Raw genomic sequence first — 12,414 nt, 5'->3', positions numbered from 1 at the left:
TTACAGCTACAGACTATAGCAGGTGCATGATGTAGAAGTGTAATTACTTTACAGCTACAGACTACAGCAGCTGCATGATGTAGAAGTTTAATTACTTTACAGCTACAGACTACAGCTGCTGCATGATGTAGAAGTTTAATTACTTTACAGCTACAGACTACAGCTGCTGCATGATGTAGAAGTGTAATTACTTTACAGCTACAGACTACAGCTGCTGCATGATGTAGAAGTGTAATTACTTTACAGCTACAGACTACAGCTGCTGCATGATGTAGAAGTGTAATTACTTTACAGCTACAGACTACAGCAGCTGCATGATGAAGAAGTTTAATTACTTTACAGCTACAGAATACAGCAGCTGCATGATGTAGAAGTTTAATTACTTTACAGCTACAGAATACAGCAGCTGCATGATGTAGAAGTTTAATTACTTTACAGCTACAGACTACAGCTGCTGCATGATATGGAAGTTTAATTACTTTACAGCTACAGACTACAGCAGCTGCATGATGTAGAAGTTTAATTACTTTACAGCTACAGACTATAGCAGGTGCATGATGTAGAAGTTTAATTACTTTACAGCTACAGACTACAGCAGCTGCATGATGTAGAAGTTTAATTACTTTACAGCTACTGACTACAGCAGCTGCATGATGTAGAAGTGTAATTACTTTACAGCTACAGACTACAGCTGCTGCATGATGTAGAAGTGTAATTACTTTACAGCTACAGACTACAGCAGCTGCATGATGTAGAAGTGTAATTACTTTACAGCTACAGACTACAGCTGCTGCATGATGTAGAAGTTTAATTACTTTACAGACTACAGCAGCTGCATGATGTAGAAGTGTAATTACTTTACAGCTACAGACTACAGCTGCTGCATGATGTAGAAGTTTAATTACTTTACAGCTACTGACTACAGCAGCTGCATGATGTAGAAGTTTAATTACTTTACAGCTACTGACTACAGCAGCTGCATGATGTAGAAGTTTAATTACTTTACAGCTACTGACTACAGCAGCTGCATGATGTAGAAGTGTAGCCCTTTCTTGCAGTCAATTGACCTAGTGGCCTCATGGGTGGAATGTTATTAATATTTTTAATAATTAATCAACTTTTTTTTTTATATATAATGCTGAAAATCTGGTGTTTCTATGTCAAATGGTTTTGTTGTATTTCAGTCTTCTGTGATGTATATAACATTTAATATTGGGATGCAAACTCAAAATGTAGTACATTTCAACTCTATATCTGACATGCTACAGGTGTCTTCTTTTTTTAAGCCCATAACCATGTGTGTGAGGTGTGTACTTTTGTCTCAAAGTAGATATGTTTAAGACTACCAAGAAACACTCTATGTGACACTGATTCAACCTACTGCAGTAAACGGTTTAATTACTCTGCAGCTACAGACTACAGCTGCTGCATGATGTAGAAGTTGAATTACCCTACAGCTAAAGACCACAGCTGCTGCATGATGTAGAAGTTTAATTACTTAACAATGACAGATACAGCTGCTGCATGATGTAGAGGTGTAATTGCCCTACAGCTACAGCTGCTGCATGATGTAGAAGTTTAATTACTTTACAGCTACAGACTACAGCTGCTGCATGATCTAAAAGGGTAATTACAGCTGTGCAGCACTAACAATGTAGTGATGGCTATACCTATAGCCCATAATCAATTCCTATTGAATTATAGCTTTATAGCCCTGTTCTCAGATACCAGAGGCTGTTTCTGTTGCTCTACTGTCACCTTGGGTCAAAAGCATAGAGAAAGGAGCAAGGGAGCAAGTGATCTATGACAAATTATGCACGTTTTTGGAAATGGAACTGAGCCCAAATCACATATATTTAAGTGTGGAGTTGGATGTGTGCCATTCCTTCACCTTGGGGATCAGATACTGTTTGGGTCTCTTGTGCAGTGTGTATGCAGTCTTTTGGTCCAGCCCTACTATAACACACATAGCCCACTTTAGGGTAGGTGCAGCTGGAGGCAGTAGGGTAGCTTCTCCCTACTACAACACAACTGGGTACAGCTCCCAAAGAGGACCATTGGCCTCCCCTGCTGTAAAACAACAATGCACAACTCCAGTCCATGAGGGTTGCATGCAGTCCTGCTGATTTTCATATCTCTTCCCTCGCCAGCACTTTATTGATCAATATGATTGATTGGTTTAAGAGTCTAAACACCTGGTTGCCATGGTAAAAATCTATCTATGATTAAACGGAAAGGGCGAAAAATCAACAAACACTGAAATATGTGCATCTGGTTTAAAGGGACAGTTCACTCAAAAGGATGTGGCCCACAAGGAGTAGATCTGGAGGACCCCCCTTTAAAGGGATAGTTCAGTCGGAAGTAAAACATGTATCAGAGCATTTTCCTCAAGAGACCATTCCATATAATCTATTCTATAGATTCCACTGTAAGCATTAGGAGAAATCTGCAGGTCTCAGTCTCAAATTAATGAGAAATATAGGCACCATCTAACTCAATTTTATTAAACGATTACAACATGGTAATTATCCTACAGTGATTCATTAAATATTATAAACTTGGTGGTTCGAGCCATGAATGCTGATTGGCTGACAGCCATGGTATATCAGACCGTATACCACGGGAATGACAAATCATTTATTTTTACTACTCTAATTACGTTGGTAACCAGTTGATAATTAGCAATAAGGCACCTCTTTGGTTTGTGATATATGGCCAATATACCACGGCTAAGGGCTGTGTTCAGGCACTCCTCGTTGCGTTGTGCTTAAGAACAGCCCTTAGCCGTGGTATATTGGCCACAATACCACACCTCCTCAGGCCTTATTGCTTAATTATATATAGGCCTACCAATTCCAATAAACTATACATCTTATCACTACATATGAGGTAAAATACAAAACTGTAGTAAAATGTATTCATTATTGTATTATGTATATCCATCCTTTGTCAATCCAATGACTTTACAGGTGTGTTCAGATCTGTATCTGTAGCCTACTGTCCTATTTGAACCTATCACCTGAGAAAGAAAGCTGTCTGCTAACATCTAAAAAGATCTCCCATTGAACCTCTATGTCAGTATACAGCCAGTGGCGGTTCTAGACCATTTCAACTGGGGAGGCCAAGCTGGGGCCAGTTGTACTGTTAGAGGGGCCAGTTACATTAGACGTTATTGTTGTCATATCGTTTTCTTCACTGCATTGCAGGCAAAAGACCATGTTCATAATCATCATCGTTGCCACTGTCTAATAACAGATGTAAAAAAAAAAAAAGAATGATAGCAAAAATTAGTTATGTAAAAATGATTTCATACTCCAGATTTAGGGGGGCCACAAGGGGTTCCAAAATTGTTGTCACAGGGTCAATGGCCCCCCAGAACCGCTAGTGCATACAGCCCGTACCCATACGCACTACAGCACACACTGCCTACCATCCTCACCCTCTGAACTTATTTCTATACTAGTCTAAAACTTTTCTCAGCGGCTCTTTTTCAAAGGGGTGGGTGTGACCAGGCCTCCGTTACGACCAATAACGAACGAGAAATCCGGAGCGCGTGTGAAGACACGTCCAATCAGCAGTTTGAGAGGCTATTTTGAATCGACCCGGCCGCTAGCCAATCAGGCCGTTCTCGTATTGAGCTAGCGCGAGGCTGTGTAGTCTACATGGGGATAGAGAAGATAGGGTAAAGGCGAGACTGTAGGATTCCAGAATCCAGACTGACTGATCGTTAACAATACAGGTACGTTCCACTGTTATGTTATTCATAACGCAATAATAACATGACATGAATTTTTTTTTTTTTTACTTTTCCATTGGAATACCTTAAGAATATTGTTTTGTGTTAAATTAGATTGTCATTTTAATAATTTGAAGTAAGATTGTGTTATTTTTAAGTGTTTACGTGGTATTTTAGTGCAATTATAGTTTATATGTGTTTAGATGTTATTCATCTTGCAGGCAAATAGTGTTTGATAATTTTCCTCCCTATAATGTGTGATGTGTTGTGTTATTGACAGAAATCTGCCGAAAATGTTCCTGATCTATTTTATTATCGTTTACAGGGTCATTTACTATAACGAAATGAACATGTCACTGTTGTTTCGTTGACTCTGTGTTTTTTCCAGATTTTTAAAGTAACCAAAAGTTATTAAACTGTACATTTTCTGAGGCTTGTATTCCTCACACGCATCGCTGCTGTGTGACACTGAATATGGCTGGCTGTAGCCTGTCTACGAATAACACTGTCCTTCTATTGCGAACCAATTTCGATGTCATCTACATAAATACTCGTACATTTTCAGAGGAAATGTTCGTTTTCCGCCCAACTTTATTATCTCTATTCAACCATGTAAAGAAAATGTGAATGTCATCGTCGAAAATTAGTTTTGGAGATTTGTATCGTGCTTAGTCAAATGATCGCTCTCACCATGTAGTAAAATGGCTGGCGATTTAAACCATTGAAGAGAGGCAGTTCTAACACGGAGAAGGGACGGCGATTTTCTTTTGAAAAAAACAATTTCCTACGGACGAAAAATACCGCTCTTTATCGTTTTCCATTCGAAATGTTTATCTCTAACTTTCTGCTGTAAAGGATTTTTATTTCCCCCCTTTTTATTCATTTTCGCAACTTCTCGCTTGCACCAGGATGACTCACATAAGAAATGGCTGGCGCACTGTCTTTGTTAACGGATAGCAATGCACCAAGCGACCGTCAGGGGTATAACTTCGGAAAACAGTGAAATGTCACGAAATACGCATTGCCAGTTTTAATGTTTAAACCTGAATAAAAAGAACGGTCTTTATTTTATCTGACTAGGTAATTTTGTTTTTAATTAACGGTCAAATTTAGTCGTTATAGCCCTTGGAACCGGAGGGGGTGTGTATCGCTTTGTTACATAGTCAACCCCATAAGCCTTCCCCTCGCTAGATCTACAGAAGCCATTTTATTCAATGGGAGCTCCAGCGAAGAACAGCAAGCTCTCTTCGCCTGTATAGCAGCTAGTACTACCCAATACAAGGCGCTATGAACTGGGACTGAAAGCAACCGAACGGAGCGGCGAATTAAAAGCAGAAAAAGTCATACATTTTTGGGCAAAGTAAGATCGAAATATGCAAGGTGGTGGAAAATAAACAGGAGTTTCTCTCATGAGAACGCATTTCACAAAATGGAAGATGAATAATTCGCGTTGATGACCTTTGTTTTTCTCTGTCTGTGTAGTTGAAGCTTCTCATTCTATCGCAACATTGTAACCAGAGTCGGAGCGCCCGCTATACTATAGCTTGTATGAAGAGAGTTGAGTTCGCGTTGCGTTGGATGCAGTGAAGTAAAGTTTAGGGAGCTGAAAAATATGAAATTAAAAACATGAAAATGGCTAATGACAAGGAGGTGGGCGGTGGCGAGAGGAGAATATGGCGGGGCATCCTTATTAGATTGAGATTTAATGTAAGGTATTTTGTAAAAATTCAAAAATCCTTTTTCAATTCGAATTCGTTTTTTTTCTTCCAATATTGAATTTATATCAGAGTTTGAATTCACATTCCTAACAATGATATCATATTTCTCAAATAGTTAGTAGTTAAATAATTTTAAGTATTTTTGAGAAATTAAAAGACAACACTTTAAATAATGCAATCGTATTACATTGTAATTACATAGTACACTGTACAACATAATAACTAATCAAAAACAGACATCAGAACAGCACACAGACTCCTGGACACATTTTTTAAAAATACATATAATTTCCTTAATTCCAAATGTTCCTTAATTCCAAGACTCCTTGAGCAATTTCTTCTTCAGTGTCACACCCACAGAATGCTAATTCATTCCAACCAATTCTAATTCTAGAGCTAATTGGAACACATTCAGATTTTATAACTCATTCTAAGTCTAGAACTCGTTCTTATTCTAGAACTCGTTCTAAATTCTAATTCCCTGGTTCCCTTCTATGGTTCCACCATACTATGAAGTTGACCTTCACTTGGTGGCTAATGATGTTAAATTAATATAATGGATGTTGGGTAATCAAATGATGTCTAAATTAGTCTATTCATTTTTACAAACCAATATAGGGACTTTAACAAATGTTATCAAACCTTGATTGAATAATCATAAAAAATTAAAATGCCATGGCCAATGTACACTGAACACTGAACAAAAATATAAATGCAAGATGTAAAGTGTTGGTCCCATGTTCCAAAAAATCCATACGCACAAAAAGCTTATTTCTCTCAAATTTTGCTCGAAAATGTGTTTATATTCCTGTTAGTGTGCATTTCTCCTTTGCCAAGATAATCCATCCACTTGACAGGTGTGGCATATCAAGAAGCTGATTAAACAGCACGAATAATTACATAGGTGCACCTTGTACTGAGGACGATAAGAGGCCACTCTAAAATGTGCAGTTTTGTCACCAACACAATGCCACAAGTTTTGATGGAGTGTGCAACTTGCATGCTGACTGCAGGGACATTCACCAGAACTGTTTCCAGAGAATTTAATGTACATTTCTCTACCATAAGCTGCGTCCCATGCCGTTTTAGAGAATTTGGCAGTACGTCCAACTGGTGGCAATTTGAATGCACAGAGATACTGTGACGAGATCCTGAGGCCCATTGTCGTGCCATTCCTCCGCTGCCTTCACCTCATGTTTCAGCATGATAATGCAGAAGACACATGTTGCAAGGAACTGTACACAATTACTGGAAGCTGAAAATGTCCCAGTTCGTCCATGGCCTGCATACTCACCAGAAATGTCACCTATTTAGCATGTTTGGGATGCACTGGATCGCGTATTCCAGTTCCCGCCAATATCCAGCAACTTCGCACAGCCATTGAAGAGGAGTGGGACAACATTCCACGGGCAACAATCAACAGCCTGATCAACTGTATACGAAGGAGATGTGTCACGCTGCATGAGGCAAATGGTTGTCACACCAGATACTGACTGGTTTTCTGATCCATGCCCCTAACTTTTTTTTAGGTATTTGTGACCAACATGCATATCTGTATTCAAAGTCCATAGATTAGGGAAATCCATAGATTAGGGCCTAATTTATTTATTTCAATTGACTGATTTCCTTATATGAACTGTAACTAAATTGTTACATGTTGCGTTTATATTTTTGTTCAGTATACTTTGGCAGTTGCATCACCTGATTAAAAAAATATATATTTTGTTTACTTTCCCAGCAAAAATCGAACCACACCATTGAATGAACCGATATCCATCTTCTCTCCACTCTCCCCTCTCCAGATACTAACCCAACCAACCACCTGACCAATTAACCAATAAACGAGTTCCACTACACTGCTAGGCCCCGCCCAGTGACCAGGATGGCTAAAGGCACCCCTGGGAAGCCCAAAGGCAAGATGTCTGCCTACGCCTACTTTGTTCAGACCTGCCGGGAGGAGCACAAGAAGAAGAGTCCCGAGATACCTGTCAACTTTGCTGAGTTTTCCAAGAAGTGCTCCGGGCGATGGAAGGTGAGGATAGAATATAATAGAATAGATCTTTATTGTCCTTCCGAGAATGCGATTGATTGATGATGGGTAGTTGGATGGTTGATTGATTGATTCATTGATGGGTAGACAGATGATTGGTTGATTGATTGATTGTTTGATTGGTAATTGATGAATGATGATGACATTTCTTTTTCTTCAAGAGGAAATTATTTTCACAAGTCACTGTGTAGACATGATGATGACAAGATGAGATAGTCAATTTTCGAGTTTACATCTCTTAATACTACATAGTGCACTGCACACATTTGGTTATTGGGATGGAGCTAAATTAAATTCAATCAATCTTTTGTTTCCAAATCTATTGTTCCCATAAAGGACACGTTTGACAAACCAGCTGGTAGACTACAAGCTGGTTGGTACTGTACAAGTCAAGAATGGCAAGTTATTTGTTAACAAAGGAGCAGTTACATATTCCTCACTTCAGGTGGCGCAACAAGACCACACATGTACTCAATGATGCCATACTGACTTAGCATGCAATGTAAATTATGTTAAAAAAAGAAAGAAATTGCAACAGAAAACACAAAATTACTGGTGTCTTATATTGAAGGACAAGTCCAGGTAGCCCCTCAAGGGTACAGGGTTAAGGCTATTTGTCATGTATAAAAAAATACTATGAAACGCTCACTCACAACACAAGCGACCTTGCATAAGACCTTTTTTTGTTTGGTGCTTAATGAACACAACCCGTGGGTCCGTCTACTGGTGGGAATGTTTTAAGTGGTATAAATGTGATTTTTGCAGACGATGTCTGGCAAAGAGAAGGGGAAGTTTGAGGACATGGCGAAGCAGGATAAGGTGCGCTATGACAACGAGATGATGCACTTTGCCCCTGGCGGCAAGAAGGGAAGGAAGAAGGACCCCAATGCTCCAAAGAGGCCCCCGTATGTACCACATACACACATACAGTATTCTTACCCCGTGACTTATTCCACATGTTGTTGTGTTACAGCCTGTTACACCCATCTTCACACAATACCCATAATGACAAAGTAAAAACATGTTTATAGAAATATTTGAAAATCTATTGCAAATTAAATACAGAATGACCTCATTTACATAAGTATTCACACCCCTGAGTCAATACATGTTAGAATCACCTTTGGCAGTGATTTCTGGATAAGTTCCTAAGAGCCTTGCGCACCAGGATTGTACAATATTTGCACATTATTCTTTTAAAAATTCTTCGAGGTCTGTCAAGTTGGTTGTTGATCATTGCTAGACAGCCATTTTCAAGTCTTGCCATAGATTTTCAATCCGATTTAAGTCAAAACTGTAACTAGGCCACTCAGGAACATTAAATGTCATCTTGGTAAGCAACTCCAGTGTAGATTTGGCCTTGTGTTTTAGGTTATTGTCCTGCTGAAAGGTGAATTGGTCTCCCTGTTGGACAGCAGACTGAACCAGGTTTCCTCTAGGATTTTGCCGGTGCTTAGTTCTATTCCGTTCTTTTTATCTGAAAAAGTTAGAAAGGACGCCTGTATCTTTGTAGTGACTGGGTGTATTGATACACCATCCAAATTTGAATGAATAACTTCATCATGCTCAAAGGAATATTCAACTTCACCATGCTCAAAGGGATATTTAATTTTTTATCCATCTACCAATAGGTGCCCTTCTTTGCGAGGCATTAGAAAATCTCCCAGTTTTTTGTGGTTGAAATTCACTGCTCGACTAAGGGACCTTACAGATCATTGTATGTGTGGGGTACAGAGATGTGGTAGTCATTCCAAAATCATGTTAAACACTATTATTGCACACAGAGTGAGTCCATGCAACTTATTATGTGACTTATTAAGCCATTTTTTTGTATTATTCCACTTTGACATGATGGGTTATTGTGTGTAGGCCAGTGGCATTTAGCAAATTTTTACTCCTGAACTTATTTAGGTTTACCACAACAAAAAGGGTTGAATACTTATTGACTCAAGACATTTCAGCTTTTCATTTTTTATGAATTTCTTAAAATGTCTTAAAAACATAATTCTACATTACGGGGTATTGTGTGTAGGCCTGTGACACAACATCTCAATTTAATACATTTTATGTTCAGGCTGTAACACAACAAAATGTGGAAAAAGTGAAGGGGTGTGAATACCTTCTGAAGGCACTGTATATGACTGGACGGACAGATGGGCGGACAGACAGACAGACACGCAGCACACTACTTTGCTGGTGTTTATATCAATACTCACATAAGTCGTCACATCACCCAAAATGACAAAAGAAAATCCACACTAGTAAATAAATGAATATTGTACCTTTAAAAAAAAAATCCTTTCTCCCTAGATCTGGTTTCTTCATCTTCTGCGCGGACCACCGGCCCAAGATCAAGGCCCAGCATCCCAGCCTGGGGATAGGGGACGTGGCCAAGAAACTAGGCGAGCAGTGGAACAACCTTACTGATGCTACTAAACAGCCCTACCTGATCAAGGCCAACAAACTCAAAGACAAGTACCAGAAGGTAGAAGAACACCTGTGTATTAGTTATTTAATTAGTGCATTTTTTTTTATTCAGATCCTCTTTCATTTAGGAAAAGCTGCTCTTCCTTGGGGTCCACACAGAATACAATAATAAGCAAATAAACCACACACCTACAGAACCAAGATGCTATACCTTTCTATGGATTCATCTTGAAAGGAGATAAGGGGAGGAAGCCACCTTAGAGATGTATCCATGTCGCTTGTAAACTTAATTCAGTATTATTCTGTCTGATAACGCATGATAACAAGATAGTAATATAATATGATACTGATAATAACACATTTGACTCCCTCCCTCCTCTCTCTCTATCGCTCTCTCTCTCTTTCCAGGACGTGGCTGACTATAAGTCCGGTAAGGGGAAGGTGGGTGCTCCGAGCATGGTGATGGCCCCTAAACCCATGACGAAGAGTAATATGGATGACGATGATGATGATGACGACGAGGAAGATGAGGAGGAGGATGAGGAGGAGGAGGAGGATGACGAGTAGACCGACCGCGTTCTGTTTTGTGTGTTGTGTTATTATGATGAAGACGAAGATGATGACGACGATGGTCATGATTATTAAGTGATGCAGGGGGGGGGGGGGTTTCAGTTTGAAATGCGATTTGTAGGGGTTAGAGGAAGAAACACTGGTGATATCTTTATGTTGCTTAATTACGTTGCCACGCTTCCCTCCTCCCCACTCTTTGTTGTTTTGACTTTGTCACTATGTTGATTTGGTCTAAACTGCTTACGCAAAGTTCTCTATGTAACACTGAGTCCAGTTAAGAAGGCGAGACTGTACGTTACTACGGCAACTGTGATTGAACTCAAAGCAGATCCCTAATCATTTCCCCAACAGCTGTGTGTGCACACGTGCACGTGCACGTGTGTGTGTGTGTGTAACTGTGTCCATCTCACCAGCACTATCCAGTGTCTTCCTCAAAACCCTCATAGCATTGTCACTATACTGGGTGTACATCGATTCAACGGAGAAGCATTTAAAACCAGTAGTAGCATTGCGGCAAAACATCGTTCTGTTTTTGGCTGTGCGTCCCAAATGGCACCCTAATCCCTTTTGACCAGAGCTCTATGGGATTCCCTACGAGCCCAGGTCAAATGTAGTGCACTATATAGGGAATAGGGTGCCATTTGGGAGGCAGAGGTTGTTTAAAAAAAAAAGAATGTGCAAGGTGGTGTGTTACTGTATATGGTTGATTTAGACTTAGTCCTTGTTTTTCCCGTTTAACAAAAAAAACGGAGGCCTCCGGATGTAAGGTGATATCAGATTGCACATATCTAGTAGTGGTGTCGTTGGTGTAGCTAGGTGGCTGTGTGTGTAGCTGTGTGTTGGTTGTTGCACCAGGAAGTGTTGTAATCGTGAAAGTCGAACTCACTGTTCAACAGCCTCCCATGTAAACAAACAGTCATGGCTGGTTAGCTAGTGCACGCTGGCTAACAGTAATTTCACACTACAACTCACTCATTGTCTGGGGTAATTCCTAACTTCCATTTAAGTCAAATTTTCACTTAGTCATGTAACAGAGGAGGGTGGATACCATCCAACCAATGGTATATAATGGAAACTATTATCTCCCGTTTGGCTAAGTGCACTTTTAATATTAACGTTCGTTCGTTCTTACAAGATCTTCTCACGGTTTAAACCACGACACATTGAGTGAAAAAGCACGGCTGTTGACTATTATAATAAACCTGTACTTATCTGTATCTAAGATGATTTTTTTTCTTTTTTGTATGTTTTAGACAAGCTATGTTTGCTATTATTATTAAAGTATGACATTTTTACATGTGGTGTTATGTATTAATGATTTCCATCCAAACCATCTAAACTTGCTCCACACTCATCTGCCAAAAAAGTGAACATCCCCACCTATAACACATGTATTATTATTATTATAAAAAGAGTTGTCTGGATATTATAACTAAAAGTGGATCAACAATAAAGAACATCAATTGCCCTTTGAACTCTATACTTTACTCTTAAAATAATTATCCTGCTGGTCAAATACCTGACTTATTCCATCTCAACCTACAGGTTTGACAACAGAATAGTCAAACAAATAATTACAACTTCATATTTTTTACATTACATATTGCTGATTAATCAATGTGATATAGGTCACTCTAGGAAAAATCCTAGAATTCACCTTAAATCATAATTTTTACAGGTGAACATGATTTTACTCCCACATGTCCTACGGTGTTATTGTCCTCTTGACAGTGAAATATAATGGGTCTGTATGGATCTTGCTCGATGGACTCTCTTTAAAGGGATATTTCACTCAAATTACAAAATGACACATTGGTTTCCTTTTCCCTGTAAGCATTCTATAGACAAGTAATGACAGCAATCCATGCATTGGTTTAGTTTCCCTGGCATTGTTTCCACATGCTAACGTTTTA

The 12,414-nt window shown here is 39.2% G+C and overlaps 1 protein-coding gene across 1 annotated transcript; it reads left to right on the top strand.

The window, feature by feature from the left end:
• The first annotated feature begins 3,587 nt into the window (after window positions 1–3,587).
• Window positions 3,588–11,796, top strand: hmgb3a (high mobility group box 3a). The gene is made up of 5 exons (XM_014207170.3): window positions 3,588–3,739; window positions 7,257–7,486; window positions 8,270–8,409; window positions 9,815–9,989; window positions 10,340–11,796. Exons 2-5 carry the CDS (start codon window positions 7,337–7,339, stop codon window positions 10,496–10,498), a joined length of 624 nt encoding a protein of 207 aa, XP_014062645.1. The 5' UTR covers window positions 3,588–3,739; window positions 7,257–7,336; the 3' UTR covers window positions 10,499–11,796.
• Window positions 11,797–12,414: the final 618 nt, after the last annotated feature.

The sequence above is a fragment of the Salmo salar genome, chromosome 07 (genome assembly GCF_965601325.2).
Source record: "Salmo salar chromosome 07, fSalSal1, whole genome shotgun sequence".
Taxonomy (NCBI): Eukaryota; Metazoa; Chordata; class Actinopteri; order Salmoniformes; family Salmonidae; genus Salmo; species Salmo salar.
Note: the sequence above shows the minus strand (reverse complement) of the source record. Positions and strands in the feature narration are given on the sequence as shown.

What these genes read in the sequence shown, in the direction of transcription:
- hmgb3a (XM_014207170.3), top strand. Translation starts at nt 7,337, where the DNA reads ATGGCTAAAGGCACCCCTGGGAAGCCCAAAGGCAAGATGTCTGCCTAC. An exon ending in AATGCTCCAAAGAGGCCCCC is followed by an intron (nt 8,410 to 9,814) that starts GTATGTACCACA and finishes CTTTCTCCCTAG; the next exon opens with ATCTGGTTTCTTCATCTTCT. An exon ending in TCAAAGACAAGTACCAGAAG is followed by an intron (nt 9,990 to 10,339) that starts GTAGAAGAACAC and finishes CTCTCTTTCCAG; the next exon opens with GACGTGGCTGACTATAAGTC.